A 13,910-nucleotide genomic window follows, 5' to 3' on the forward strand; every position below is an offset into this window, starting at 1 on the left:
TAGAGATAGCAGAGCAAACCAGCTTTGCAAACGGAGAACTACCTAGTAGTATTCAACGCCCAAAGTAATCGCGCAATGTTTCTCTCCAGTCTCCCTAACCCATGCACCCAGCATATCCTTGATTAGGATTACCGCGTCCGTGGCAAGCTGTTGCTCTATCTGCATACTATACATGGAATGCGCCAGGGGGTGGCCCTCCCACGCTGGTCTTGTCTGGTGTGCATTTGCTCAAGGCCAGTGTGTCGGGTGCAATCATAAAGACCCGTCCAAAAAAAGAAGAAAAAAGTCAAAAATACGAGGTATTAGAACGGCATAACTACCCACCCAGCAGACTCCGCTCCAAATGTTCTGATGCCGACATTCCTTCCCCCCAAGCCGGAGGCGCCCAAAGTGACGTAACCTTCTCTATGAACCGTGGTTTGCCATCTCCCGCCGCCGCCCCACCTCGGGCCCCTGCTCCGACTCCGGGTCCGCAGCCGGAGGCTTGCAAAATCCCCGCTTGCACCATAATGGCTCACGATTATAACCGCCCCCAGCCCTCGATTCTACCTTGCGCGACTCGGCTCAGCAAGCACATTGTCCTCCAGCTTGCGTGTTTGCTCCCTCGGGGGCTAGGCTGACGCCCGGTCGCTGGCCGGGGCGGGTATGCCTGGGCCCGACCTGGTCGAGAGGCAACTTCTTGGCGATGGCGGTAAACAGCTCTTGCACGTTCTCGGCCGTCTTGGCCGACGTCTCAAAGAAGAGCAGCCCGGCCTCCTTCGCGTAGGCCTCGGCGTCGGCGGTGGGAATAGCCCGCTTGTCGGGTTGCTCCGTTACCAGGTCCAGCTTGTTCCCGGCGAGGGCGATGATGATGTTCTCGTTGGCCTGCCGCTGCAGCTCCTTGACCCAGGATTTGGCCTTATCCAGGGATGTCTGATTCTCACGTCAGCACGCGGCCCAGAACGGACAGAGAATGGAAACATACGGCTTGGGTGATATCGTAGACGACGACAGCGCAGTTCGCGTTCCTGTAGTACATGGGCGCCAGGGACTTGTACCGCTCCTGGCCTGCCGTATCCCATATCTCGAACTTGACCGTCGTGTTCTCATCCAGGGAGATGGTCTGTGTTAGGAAGGCGGCGCCGATGGTGGATTCTCTGTACGAGTCGAATTGGTCCTAACGTCTGTTAGTGGCCTGGCTTGGACCAAAATGCGAGGCTGAGTTGAATGGCTCACCTTGACGAACCGCAGCACTATCGAGCTCTTCCCTACGGCGGATTCACCTGGACGGTATCAGCAGAGTCCGTCGTTTGACTGGTCCGATACCCTCTCACCCAAAAGTACCAGCTTGAACTGCGCGAAGCGGTTGCTCATGCCACGAGCGCCAGGAGGTCCTCGAGCTGCCATGGCGAGAGTATGATGGGTCGGGGTGGGATTACAGTGGGGAGGAGGGAAAACGGCGGCGCTACAGAAGACGGTGAAAAGACCGCTTGAGCCGGTGAAGCGAAGTAGCGTGGAGGGAATCGGAGGCTCGATATGGGTCTCGTTCGGCAGTGTGGTCTCGGGGAAAGGTGCTGGTTTGAAGACGGTCGATGGTTTTGGAGATGCAGTTGAGGTTGGTTCGGTTGCTTTGAGGGAAACCACGAGACTGCCGTAACAGGGTCTTGGTTGGAGCGATAGCCCGGAATGCAGGCTACACTGTCACTGGCCAGCGGGTGGGTGCACACGTCAGGCAAGGCCCGGAGCCAGCAGGCACCTCTGAGCGGGCCCTGTGCGGCTCCACGTGATGGCAGCAGCATCAGCCCGGTTACGCAACCCTGCTGGTTGTCCGTGCACAGCTGATAAGATTAGGTGCACTTGGCACGCTAATTGCCAGCCGGCAGCGGCAGACAATTGCGCCACTCTTGCTGCGCCAGCTAACTAACGTGAGGCCAGCAATTACACTACGCCTCTTGTTGGTGGATGGTCAGAGTCTCGAGATGAGAAAATGCCATAGCCGCAGGTTTCAACACCCAGATGAAATGAAATTATTTCAACTGGAAGTGCTCGTGTAATGCTGCAATTGACGAACTCCAACTCCCCCCCGTGAAATCCCCTTTTTTTCCCGCCGCCCACAGCGTTGGCGGTGCTCAGAACCATGGCGCTGCCCTTTCGCGACATCAACGTCCAAACAGCTTCCGACTCGTACATCTTCTCCTCGCCCTCGAGTCCCAATGCGCCGGCCCTGGCTGTCGACCGCCCGACGGGCGATATCAGGCTCGTCGATGCCTCCCTTCTGGCTGGAAAGCGCGTCTCTCGCGTGACGAGCATTGCTGGTATTCTGGGCATGATAAGGCTGCGGCTTGGTACGGAACCTACGCATACGCCATGCATCTGAGACGGCATGAATCGTGGTTTTGGCTAGATGCTAACCCCGTTCTTCAAGACAAATACATTGTCGTCATAACCAAGGCCCAGCCCATGGGCCGCCTTCGCGGACACATGGTGTACAAGATCATCGCAACCGACATCCTTCCCCTGCGCGAGCGCCAGGTCCGCGACCCCGACGAGGACCGCTTCCTGGAGTTGCTGCGTGGTTTTCTTAAGTTGGGCAACATGTACTTTTCATACTCGGTCGACCTCACAAACAGCTTTCAACGCCAGGCGCAACAGGATGCCGGGAGTCCGCTGTGGAAGCGCAGCGATGACCGCTTCTTCTGGAACCGCTTTCTCCAGACCGACTTGATCAACTTCCGCTCGCTCGGCAGCCGCGGCCAGCCCGCACCCCAGCCTGGCATCGACCCCTATATCCTCCCCGTCATCTTTGGCATGCTCGAGATTCACCCAACCACATTCAAGGGCACCCCCTTAACGTTAGCTCTGATAACAAGGCGATCCCGACACCGCGCCGGCACGCGCTACTTCACCCGCGGTCTTGATGACGAGGGACATGCCGCCAACTACAACGAGACGGAGCAGATCCTGGTGCTCAACGACAGCACCGCGGGGCTTGGCGGTTTCTCGGGAAGTGCCGACCCGGGTTTGCAGCGGAGCAAGGCGGGCGAGGGCAAGGAGATGCAGATCCTGTCGTACGTCCAAACCCGCGGGAGCGTGCCGGCGTACTGGGCCGAGATCAACACGCTCAAGTACACGCCCAAGCTGCAGATCCGTGCCGCCGAGGCGGCGTATCCAGCCGCCAAGGCGCATTTCGAGGAGCAGATCCGCATCTACGGCGACAACTATCTTGTCAACCTGGTCAACCAAAAGGGCCGCGAGATGCGTGTCAAGCAGGCCTACGAGCAGGTGGTCGAGATGCTCGTGTCCAAGCCCAAGGAACATACCCAGGCCGACCAGCGGACGGAGGAAAAGTTCCACACGATCGAGACGGGGGGCCCACAGCGCTCCCTGTTTGACCGGCTGCACTACATCTACTTTGACTTCCACGCCGAGACCAAGGGCCTGCAGATGCACCGCGCGCAGCTGCTCATCGACCGCATGCGCGAGGCGCTCGTGGCGCAGCAGTACTTCCGGGCCGGCGACGCGCCCGGGAGCCGCGTCGTGGCCGACGGCAACCGGCTCGAGGTGCGCAGCCTACAGACAAGCGTAGTGCGCACCAACTGCATGGACTGCCTGGACCGCACCAACGTGGTGCAGAGCATGCTCGCGCGCTGGACGCTCGACCGCATGTTTATAGACCTGGGCCTGCTCTCCCCCGGTTCTCGCTTCGCCGACGAGGACCCAGCCTTTGAGCTCCTGTTCCGCAACATGTGGGCCGACAACGCCGACGTCGTCTCCAAGACGTACTCGGGCACGGGCGCCATGAAGACGGACCTCACCCGCACAGGCCAGCGCACGAGAGCCGGCGCCCTGCAGGACGCCAACGTCGCCATCACCCGCTACTGCCGCAACAACTTCCTCGACGGGCCCCGCCAGGACGCATTTGACCTGTTCCTCGGCGCCTACCAGCCCCCGCCCGCCGGCGGCATCGGCCTGGGCCTGGTCTTTGCCGATCGCCGCCCCGTCTGGATCCAGAGCGTGCCCTACATTGCCGCTTTTGGCTTCTTCTTCGTGCTTGTCGCCATGTACACCCCGAGGCTGCCCGACTCGGCTGTCTGGCCGCTGCGGCTGTTTATCTTTTTCTGGACTGCTGTCACGGCGTGGTGTATACATTTCATCTTCACCCACGGCATGCTCTACGTATGTTTTGGATCCCCTTTTCAACCCGCAAGTTATCTTACTGACATGCGTGTTTCTCTAGGTCAACTGGCCCAAGTTGAACCCACGGCCGTGGGCGACCGAGGGGTATCACGAGACCATCAGCCGGGTGCGTAAAGACAAGATTTTAGGCCCGCTCGTCGCCCGGCACGAGCGCGGGCTCAGCACGGCAAGGTATATCAATGCCGAGGAGGGCAAGAAGAGGATCGAGTAGATTGCCTTTTCAGTAATCATCTTACTTCGCTTTGCTTGACTGTGTTGTTGTCTAGAGCCCGGTTAGTACAGACAACGGTCCTTTTGGTTTCTGCATTGGCGCGGCTTGGTTTTCGGGTGTGACTGCACCGCTTGTAGAAGGTATATATACACTGCGTTCGGCCTGCTTGTTTTAATAGACTATGTGTTTGCATCCAGGAGAATTACCCGATTCAATCCATCTCCCTGCGAAGCCGCTGGTGGACTCGATAACACCCTATCTTCAATTAACGGTCAACCAAGTCAGACCATCCCAAACCAATATATCAGGTAGCACATGAAGAGATACACAAACTCCTATGTATCTCTCATCCCCTTCGTAGTATGTATATTATCTAAATCAGAACTAACCAAAACAAGGTGATAATCCAGTACAGCTGCTTATTTCCTCTTGGGTATCAACCTCCCCTTTTTCTTCTCAGAAACATCTCACCCATCTCCCCAACTTCCAACTCTACACATCTCCTTATGATTATATAACAAATAATAGACCAACTATGTGCCCACTAAAGCCATAAGAGCCACCTAACCCCCATAACAACCCCTTTCCCAACCCCAAACACAACCCTCACAATCATAACCACAAACCAAACGTACCACATGAACCCGACAAGCACCCATTCAACCGCCAACCAGCCGGCGCGGCGCACCCAGCGGAACCGTCTTCTCCGGCGGCGGAGCATCTTCTCCATGGTATCCACGGCCCGTTTCACCTTCAGCCGCTGGCCGACGACAAGGTCGTGGTTGGCGTCGTCAGCGGCGTCGATGGCCGACTGCGCGAGCGCCGTCAGGTCGTCGGCGACTTGTTTCTGCAGCGCCTCGGCGCGCCGGATCAGGGCCGGGCTCGTGGTCGCGGCGAAGTGGGACGCTAGCGTGTGGAAGTGGGACGCGGAGGATTGAACCGAGGCGGAGAGGGTGCGCGCGGCGAAGGGGTAGATGTGCGTTTGCGGTAGTAATGGGAGAGGGGTGGTTTTTGTGAACGAGGAGTCGGTAGTAGTGATCTCCGGGGAGGGGAGCAGTAGTGACGTACTACTGCCCTTGGGCATGGCCGTGGACAATTGCCCGGCGCGACGGTCCATTTCCATCGCGTGGATGCCAGCGCTGAGGAGTAGCGCGCGGACGCGGGCGATTTCGCGCTTGGATACCACCGCGGTGCCAGAGCCGCCGGGGTGGGAAGGGGTGCGATAGCGATTGGTGAGGAGCCAGTGACGGCTGGTAGCGAGAGGGTAGTGTTTGGAGAGCGTGGGTGAGGTGACAACGCTGTCGGAGGCGGTACAGTCCCGGTCGGCATGGGATTCCATGTCTGAGTCGACTTGATCGCGATGCCGCACCTGCGGGGTTGGGGACTGGCTCGGAGAAGCGCTATGGACGTCAATCCGCGGCGGCTTGAGAAGATCAAACCGTGAGGACCGCCGGCTGAGAGGCTGTGCTGGAGGGGAAGCACTGAGTTGCCCTTGGGGCCCGGAAGTGTTGAGGTTCGCTGCTGATAAGACATCTGGCATTCCCTCGAGAGGACTCTTTTCGTCCTCAGATTCTGTGCGTCGCACGTCCCGCGGACCACGGGGCCTACCCCTGGTCTCGTCATCCGAGTCATCCGACGATGTCGAAGAGGATTGGTCATCAAGTCCGCTCGTATCCCTCCGCCAGAGCATGTCGCTGACCTTTGAGACGCTGCTTCGCAGGACAGTATCGATGCGAGGGCCGCCGCGCAGCAGTGATCGGAAACTAATGCCACCATCCTCTCCGCGGAGCCTTGCGTTGCCAGTGCTTTTATGCGAACGGTGGCCTAGAATCCTTCCTCCGGTTGGACTGCGAGATGGCTTCCGGCTTGCTGGCGATACATCGTTCCAAACCATCTCTGGCGAGCTGAGCAAGATCTCAGACACCCCTGGCGGTGAAGTAGAGCTATCGTCTCCGTTCGCGGGAACATCTGAGCTGCGTTCCTTGCTTCGCTCGCGGAAGATGTTCATGACTTTGAGGGGATTCCGAGGAGGTGAGCTCGGTCTGCTCGACATGGGCGAGAGATCGCCAATCGCGGGGACTCGGCCGATATCACGCGCGGGACGCAGGTCTGGAGAGTTTGGCTGCGACGTGTCAGAGTTGATCGAGAACCGCCTGCTGCTCGGGACCTCAAGACTAGCCCGCCCAGTAGCGTGCATTTTCGATCCAGCATTCTTCCCCTCGGCCTCACTCAAATCTGTTCGCGAGTCGAGTCGCTGGCGAGTTGTAGGAGCGTTGGTAGCGGGTCTCCGATCTCGTTCTGGAGTCATCGGACTCAGATTGGGGACCTTTATACGTGAAGTCTCGTGGTCGTAAAGTGGGTGAGATTCGGCATCTCGCTGTTCCCGTGCAATCATTTCCTCCATTTGCTTTTCCAATACAGACTTTATGGTGCTAGCCGGGATTCCGCTCCCCGCGCGCCGTCGGCGGTCGCTATCGGTGTCAGACGACTCGGACAGTGAACCCCGGTGAAGGCGAAGCAAGTCACGGCTAGTGATAGCGCTGGCATGCCGATGGTGCGAACTTTTTAGCGCCTTGAGCTTCTGCTGGGCCCGGTCTCGGGCTGCACTCAGGACATGTTCGTGATCATGTCTCGAGGGTGGTGGTTCCGGGGTTGCTTTCTCAGCAGACGTAAGCGCGTCTGAGGAGTCCTTGGCTGATCTTCCTGGAGTAGTCAGGCGCGGGGCTGCATCGTCGCAGGATGGCCCTTGAGGAACGTTAGGCCCTTGAGGGAAAATACGCCTCCGATGGCGGTCCTCGACCAGCTTCTTGTTATCATCAAGCTCCAGCCAGTACACGTCCGCAATCATGTCTGCTGGGTCAATGACCCAGTCAACCCGTGGCCGTTTTGACTTTCCCGTAGCAACAACCGTCCTCGGGTTTGTTGATGGTGGCGAGCTCTGCAGGTTGGTGATCTGGGCGCCGGGAAATGGAGGGAGCGCCGGATTCCCAGGTGTGCGAGCCTGCCCCGTAGCTACCCATTTTGCTACGTCGTCTATCCATTCGGAAACCTTGGAGACATCGTTGAAACCCTGCGCCTCGCCGTCAATAACCTTTCTTTCTCGAGCCCGTACCTTGCGATTCCGAATGTATTGTAGGGGATTGTAAGGACGTCCAATCCTTGCATCAGATTGCTCGGCGGTAGAAACCCGGGACACCTGGGTTGAGCTATTCGGCGTTCCCGGTGGGCTAACGGCCGAGGATCCAGCTGTCCGCGGCGGGTCCAACGGAGCAACCAATTCAAGCACGCGTCTGTACTGTGCCATGAGGTCCAAGTACTCCTTGGCCTTCTGGGCTCTAGCGAGCGTGGATTGCGAGAAGTGGTAACGATAACCTCCCTCAGGCTCGAACGCAGACTGCAGCGGATTGAAGATTCTCCCGGCACCTATCCTCGGCGAGCGGTCGGGCTTAGGCGAGACAGTGCGCGACATCTTCCTCTGCTGCTGGAGGTGCTGCCTAAGGCTCCCTCCGGGAGCACTGTCCGGAAGGGGCGCAAGTCTCGGGGGGGTCGGCTGGGAGACGTTCCTCCGAGATGCCAGACGCCGCGACTCGCTCAGATTCAAAGCCATACTGACAATCTGCGCAGATTCCATGTCGAGCTGCGCTATGCTCGCGCGCGGAGACGGACTGAATGCCGTGTCGCCAGCTAGCGAGGTGCGCTTGGTAACTGTGGTTGAAGCCGAGCCCTCCTCGACATGTCCGCTCTTACCAGCTCCATATTCGATCCCCAGGCCCAAGTCTGGAATGCCGCTCAAGTATGTCCCATCATGGGACCGTCCCAACCCGTGCTGGGCAACAGTGTGGATGTTTTGCTCAGCTTCTTTGTGATGTCTCCGGTCCGAGTGAGAAAGAATCTGTGCGTCGTGATGGCGTGCATGACCGTGGTGATTCAGTAAAGGGTCGGCAAGGAGGAAGCCACCGCTAGATCTATGCTTGTGGGCGCGATGCGTGTCCGACAGACGCTTGTGGGCGCGGGTGCGGCTATCGGATGTCGTTGATGTCTGACTGGGAAAGCCAACACCTCCAGATGGGCGCGCGGCCATGGAGTCGGCGTCGAGGGGGTTGTGGGCTCCGACATTTGTATTGAAGGCCTCAGGGTGTTTGGCAGCGCGTCGTGGGCGGATGTTGGAAGGTGGACTCGCATCTTGTTCCGACATCGCGATGGCCTTCAACTCCTCGACATGTCGAACTGTGCGAACACGAGGTCAACGAGCTTTGCAATGGGAAAATAATCACTCTGAGGACGATTGCATGGTTATTCTGATGGCGGTGCTGGCTCGTTTATTGCGGCTGGATGGCATGCGCAGTTCGACGTCAGGGGACTGTCGATGTCTTTTCCCATTCGCCGGCCCGAGGTGATACAAGCAACTGTCGGGAAACCCGTTGTGGTGAGTGAGAATCCCCGGGTCGGCAGTCGCGCGAAGCGCTAAGGGACCACCTGACAGGGGAGCGAAGACCCACTGTTACCCGCTGAGTGGGCCCCTGTCAGCAGATTCAGCAGTCAGCACAGCGGCTGCGGCAGCTGCGGCACAGTGTGATCCCGCAGCGTATGCAACGTCCTGCTGGCTGGGTCCATCGGAAAGCGTTTGAGAAACTGCAACCTTGGACTTACCATTTACCCAACACCTCATCGCCATCTTCTACAAATGAGATCCTTCATCGTTGGCAGAATCCATGTCTTGCTTTCCTACTAGTGCGACTTTTCTGAAGTCTTAGTACACTGCTTTTGCTTGCAGGCTGGACAGGCAGCCACAAGGCATGTAGGACAGTAGAGGGCCCATTGACGTCGGGCGACGCCGCAAAAGGCACAGACTGTCCGCCCCTTCTTCTTCACCCACCACGGATCCTGATGGCTACATCCGCCGGGATTCATGGTTTGCTTGGCTGGTTGGTGTTGGTTCTCCAGGCGATCAGCTGCCTCACGCAGGCTGGACCAGTTACGCCGCCATTCGTCTAGTTTCTCCTGGACTTGGGCCATCTTCAGTCGCTCCCGCGCCGCTTTGTCCTGCTCCGCCCTAGCTTTTCTCGCTGCTTTTTCGGATCGTCTTGCTGCCTCCCGCTGCCTCCTCTGCCTGGCAAGTTCTCTCTGCTCTTCCTCCTTGCGTCTCATCTCTTCCTCCAGTCTCCTCTTTCGCTCTTCTTCACGCCTGATGGCTTGCTCCTCGCGTTGCCTTGCTTCTGCCGCCTTACGCTTCGCTTCTTCCTCCCGGCGAAGCCTCTCTCTAGCGGCTAGCTCTTGCTGCTCCCGTGCCCTCCGGGCTGCGTCTCGAGACCGTTCTTCAGCTCGCCTCTCTCGTTCCTCCCTCAACTTCTGGCGTGCGGCTTCTTCCCTAGCAATACGCTCGGCCTCCTCCATCCCCCGAGCCCTCTCGCCATCCGCACGTTCCCTGGCGGCGCGCTGTCCTGCTGCTCGTCTCCGCCGTGCTTCATCTTCGGCCCGCTTCTGCTCTTCCTGTCTACGCAGACGTTCCTGCTGTTCCCGATACACAGCCCACTGTGCCTTGATCTCAAAATAGTATGCATCGTATTGGGACCGCCGTCTTTGGTCTTTCAGGCAGTTATACGCTTCCCGAATCTGCGAGCGTCAGCAGGGTTCTGGCGACCGCAGCAATTTTCAGGTATGCCACATGGACTAGGACAACTGACCCTGCGAAATTCCTCAGCATCAACTGCCTGACCCGGCGCTATCTTGTCAGGGTGGAATCGCTTCGCCAAACGGAACCAGGCTGTCTTGATGTCCCAAGAGCTGGCGTGCTGCGGCACCCCTAGGTCGGCGTAATAGTCCGGGGTCGCAGGCTTCGGTATATTGCGCATCTCCATCTTGCCTGTCGAAATCGGCCGACTCAGACACCGGGAGAGAAAAGTTGATGTTCGTCATGATATGGCGTCCTGCCACCTCGAGCCTTAAGGCTGCCATCGGCCTCATCTTTGACCGGGCAAACGAGGCTGCGCGTGTACTCCAATCATTGGCTCTGAAGGGGTCATATTGGGCTTGTCCGTGGTGCAACCTGATAAACCGTGTCGATGGTTGGACCCGCCCTGCCAGCAAACAGATGCCGCTGTGTCACAGAGGGTCTATCCATCTTCGATAGGGTGGAAATCTCTGATAGTCAATACGTCAAGGATCCAAAAGGAGATTCACTATATGCATTCTTCCGCCTCGAGTAACCTTCCTAGTCTGCTCCTGTTCTTTCGAGGACGAAACAGACAAATATTTCGGCCCATTTGCATGCGTAGACGGTGGCCCGAACATCCGCCAATAGGAAGGATTTAGGTACGAGACTCACATCTGCGCCTAACAGACCATCCAAGATTCTAGTCCTATCGAACTTCAGATCCGGTGTCAGAATGCTCTTTCTAGGAGACCCCAACATTGTCTGTGTACCTGTACCTTAGGGGAATCTCACAAACGCAGCACAAGAACAGCAAAGTCAGCCGAAGCTTTTTCTATACCACGGGGGGGGAAGAGAGACACATGCTACCATGCGTAGACACCCACCACCGACCGGAGATAGTAGGTATCTAAGGTACCTATTGTCTTTGAAGACTGCCTATCTGCGACTTCTCTTTGACACAGGCGGCTGGCTACATCTAACTCCTCAGCAACTTACGTACCAAGACTCATGTGTTTACGCTTCAAGTAGAGTGATATGACGTTCCATACTATGGGTCGTTGCACCATCCTGTCGACTGTTATACTAGGTAGATCTGGCAAGCCAGGCGGCTATCCTAGCTGCTGGGCAGAGTTGGGAGGTTCAATGCCTACCTGGCATGTATCAGATACAAAACCAGGGCTACTGGAGCCCGAATACACCATAATACATAGGCATGTCCTTGGAATTGTCATATGGTCATTCCAGGATAGATACCCTGCCCATGAGGTTCAAGTTGCCCCCTTAGGTGGCTTGCTTAGCCGGAGCCTCTTTGAGACGACAGGGACACCAAGGTAGCAAGAATATGGGGTCATTATACGACAAGTCTCGTCGCAGGCCAGGCAAGGGGATATAGGAAATAGACCGGGCCTCCTGAGGTAACGGAAGAAATGCCCCTGCATGTTTGTCCCTCAAAGCTTGCTCAATATAGTTGCCGGTTGATTGCAGTACAAAAGCGCCTCCGATGTCAACTTCAGTCTATTACATGTTCTCAAACTCAAAGCATCGCTCTAGCAAACGGGCACAAATGTAACACCTAGATTGATCCAAGAATAACACCGTTTGCTCCAGCCCCATTGTGAAATCCATGTAGAGTTACCGCCCTGTCCCCCTTAACAAATCGCTCAACGCCAGTACATATGTAATCATGCCAATCATGCCAATACCCGTCCCGATCCCTAAAAGACAGTCACAGAACTCACGTAACCGTTCTTCAACACCTCAAAAACCAAACCGGGGAAACCATAAAGCGTAGTGGTCGAGTCTAAACCTCCGTTCCTGCCCACGGCCGGGTTGGTGCCCCCACTCTCCTCCCACCCGCCGAGCAGCTCGCAGCTGCTCCCGGGGCTGTCACCCCATCCCCTATTGAGCACCATACCGCGCTGCTTCTGTTTCGCATCGGCTTCGGATGCGTAGATCGACTTCCACTCCTCGCGCAGCGCCTCTTCAATCTCCGGGAACGGCGTCTCCGAGTTGATCTCATTGTCCGCCGGCCGGTCAAGGTAGGCAATCTCCCAGCGGCACCGCCGGTGTCGGTTAAAGGGATACGACCCGGGCACGTTTCCATGGAGGATGACCTTTGTGGCGACCAGCCGGTCGGCGTGCTTGGATTTGTAGGGGTATTCGGGGATGTCCGGGTTGGGGTTCGCTTCCCGGGATGGAGGAATGCGGGACGGTGCGGTGGGCGTCGACACCAGAATGTCAAAGCCCATGTAGAAGTAGTTGTAGAAGCACTCGCTCGAGACGTGCGCAATGTCGTCGTCTTCGACGGCCTCATCATCATCATCGTCGTTGTCGTTTGACTCGCACTCGTCCGATGCGGGGTGCGATGACTGGTCCGTGTCGGTCAGATCGTCCTGCCGCTTGAGGTCGTTGCCATTGGGCCTGATGCCCGCGGTGTTGCTGGCTGCGCGGAGCTTGTGGATGTACATGCGCTGGTCGTTTTTGCGGTAAATGGCGTCCGGCGGGCCCAACTCCGCCACCAAGTCTTGGGGCGTCGTGTCGCCCAGCGTTATCCAGAAGGAATTGCTAGTCCACTTGCGGAAGAGTTGCAGCTTGCCGCCACCGTGTAGCTTGACCAGGGAAACCTCGTCCGGAACGACATCCTTGCCCTTGGCAAGAGGCGGGAAGGTCTTGATGCTGGGCAGTACCTCAGTCCAGAGCGTCTCGCGTGCTTGTGCCCAGGAATCGCCGCTGAACACGGCCATAGCCACGGGCACTGCCGAGGAATGTAACAGCGACACGACGTCCTTTTCAGGCCTGTAGTCCTGTTTCTTCATAGGGAAAATGAAGCCAACGCCGGGGTAGGACAGCACATACGTGCCGGCGCCGTTCCGGTCATCGTTCTCTGTGTTTGGTATGTATTCCCCGTCATATGTTGGTCCCAGAAACCGCTGATATATGTGTCGGAATGTCGGACCAGGGACGGGGTCGGCGGTCGACGAGGCGCCTTGGATGGTGCTCGGCGGCCGTACGAGATCGCGCTCCTTGCCATCTGCCGGCTTCAAGAAGATGTGATTCTTTGTAAAATCGAGGACCTCAACCAAGCGAAGCCGCTGCTCTGGTCCATCAAACCGCAGCCGTATCCCGTTTGCCGGCAAGCCGATGAGAACGCCTTCTTTCACCGGGTCTTGGGGTTGGTAGACCTCCATCTTTGGAAACCGTTGAGGTTCAGCCTTGATGCGCGTCAAGACATCATGAAGAAATGCACCAAGTACAAAAAAGCCCAAGGCTCGCCCGGGGTGGAGCTGGGCTGAGAAAAGGGACATCGCGAATCCGATAGCGATCGATCACCCGCCAGCGTGTCGGTTTACGGGCTGCAGGGGACTGGAGCTAGGCTGATAAGCTCCGTATGGGAAAGCGTTTGAAGGAGGTAAAAGGAGAAACAAATTGCTTCTGCAGTGTAAATGTCCAGAACATCAGGGGTCGAGCTTTGTACGGAGGACGGAGGCCGAAAGAAGCACGGCTTTGGGCAAGCCTCCAGCTGGCTGCCCCTCGTGATGCTCCTCCCAGGCGCCGAGACGTCATCTCGGCAGGCAAGGCTGGCCCGCCAGGGGGCTTTGGAGGAGCAGGTGGGCCTAAAGATGACTGTGGTGTGAGAGTGGGGCTGATGGTTGCTGCGGCAATCACGTTCTTGGCAATGCTTGCGGTGTTTACGAAGAAGGCAACATCGCGCCGCCAAAGTGCATCTGCCATCTGCGTCTGTGATTACCCCGGCAGATCAAATCCCCACTTTTGGACATGCCATTTTCGCGACGACACCTCATTCCACAGACCGAACCACGAACTGCTGTTGCTGATCAAGTTCGACATCTTGGGATTCTTTTTTTTCTT

At 57.4% G+C, this 13,910-nt stretch overlaps 5 protein-coding genes across 5 annotated transcripts; 1 reads left to right on the forward strand and 4 right to left on the reverse strand.

Annotated features, from left to right (window-relative positions):
* Positions 1–279: 279 nt before the first annotated feature.
* N656DRAFT_774978 (ras-domain-containing protein) lies at positions 280–1,520 on the reverse strand. The gene is made up of 4 exons (XM_064814375.1): positions 1,314–1,520; positions 1,216–1,262; positions 965–1,156; positions 280–912 (listed from the first exon to the last, which is right to left on the reverse strand). The coding sequence occupies exons 1-4, from the start codon at positions 1,384–1,386 to the stop codon at positions 565–567; spliced, it is 660 nt and encodes a 219-aa protein (XP_064674237.1). The 5' UTR covers positions 1,387–1,520; the 3' UTR covers positions 280–564.
* A 294-nt stretch (positions 1,521–1,814) lies between these two features.
* On the forward strand, positions 1,815–4,624 carry N656DRAFT_745927 (uncharacterized protein). Its single transcript, XM_064812917.1, has 3 exons — positions 1,815–2,324; positions 2,405–4,155; positions 4,217–4,624. The coding sequence occupies exons 1-3, from the start codon at positions 2,117–2,119 to the stop codon at positions 4,385–4,387; spliced, it is 2,130 nt and encodes a 709-aa protein (XP_064674238.1). The 5' UTR covers positions 1,815–2,116; the 3' UTR covers positions 4,388–4,624.
* A 307-nt stretch (positions 4,625–4,931) lies between these two features.
* N656DRAFT_702208 (uncharacterized protein) lies at positions 4,932–7,994 on the reverse strand (the record flags this gene model as incomplete). The annotated part of the gene is made up of 1 exon (XM_064811002.1): positions 4,932–7,994. The coding sequence occupies one exon, from the start codon at positions 7,992–7,994 to the stop codon at positions 4,932–4,934; it is 3,063 nt and encodes a 1,020-aa protein (XP_064674239.1).
* Positions 7,995–9,038: 1,044 nt separating this feature from the next.
* Positions 9,039–10,604, reverse strand: N656DRAFT_826451 (DnaJ-domain-containing protein). The gene is made up of 2 exons (XM_064818482.1): positions 10,072–10,604; positions 9,039–10,000 (listed from the first exon to the last, which is right to left on the reverse strand). Exons 1-2 carry the CDS (start codon positions 10,243–10,245, stop codon positions 9,116–9,118), a joined length of 1,059 nt encoding a protein of 352 aa, XP_064674240.1. The 5' UTR covers positions 10,246–10,604; the 3' UTR covers positions 9,039–9,115.
* Positions 10,605–11,460: 856 nt separating this feature from the next.
* N656DRAFT_774981 (uncharacterized protein) lies at positions 11,461–13,676 on the reverse strand. Its single transcript, XM_064814376.1, has one exon. It carries the CDS (start codon positions 13,343–13,345, stop codon positions 11,756–11,758), a length of 1,590 nt encoding a protein of 529 aa, XP_064674241.1. The 5' UTR covers positions 13,346–13,676; the 3' UTR covers positions 11,461–11,755.
* Positions 13,677–13,910: the final 234 nt, after the last annotated feature.

Source organism: Canariomyces notabilis, assembly GCF_033297395.1.
Source record: "Canariomyces notabilis strain CBS 508.74 unplaced genomic scaffold N656scaffold_2, whole genome shotgun sequence".
Taxonomy (NCBI): domain Eukaryota; kingdom Fungi; phylum Ascomycota; class Sordariomycetes; order Sordariales; family Chaetomiaceae; genus Canariomyces; species Canariomyces notabilis.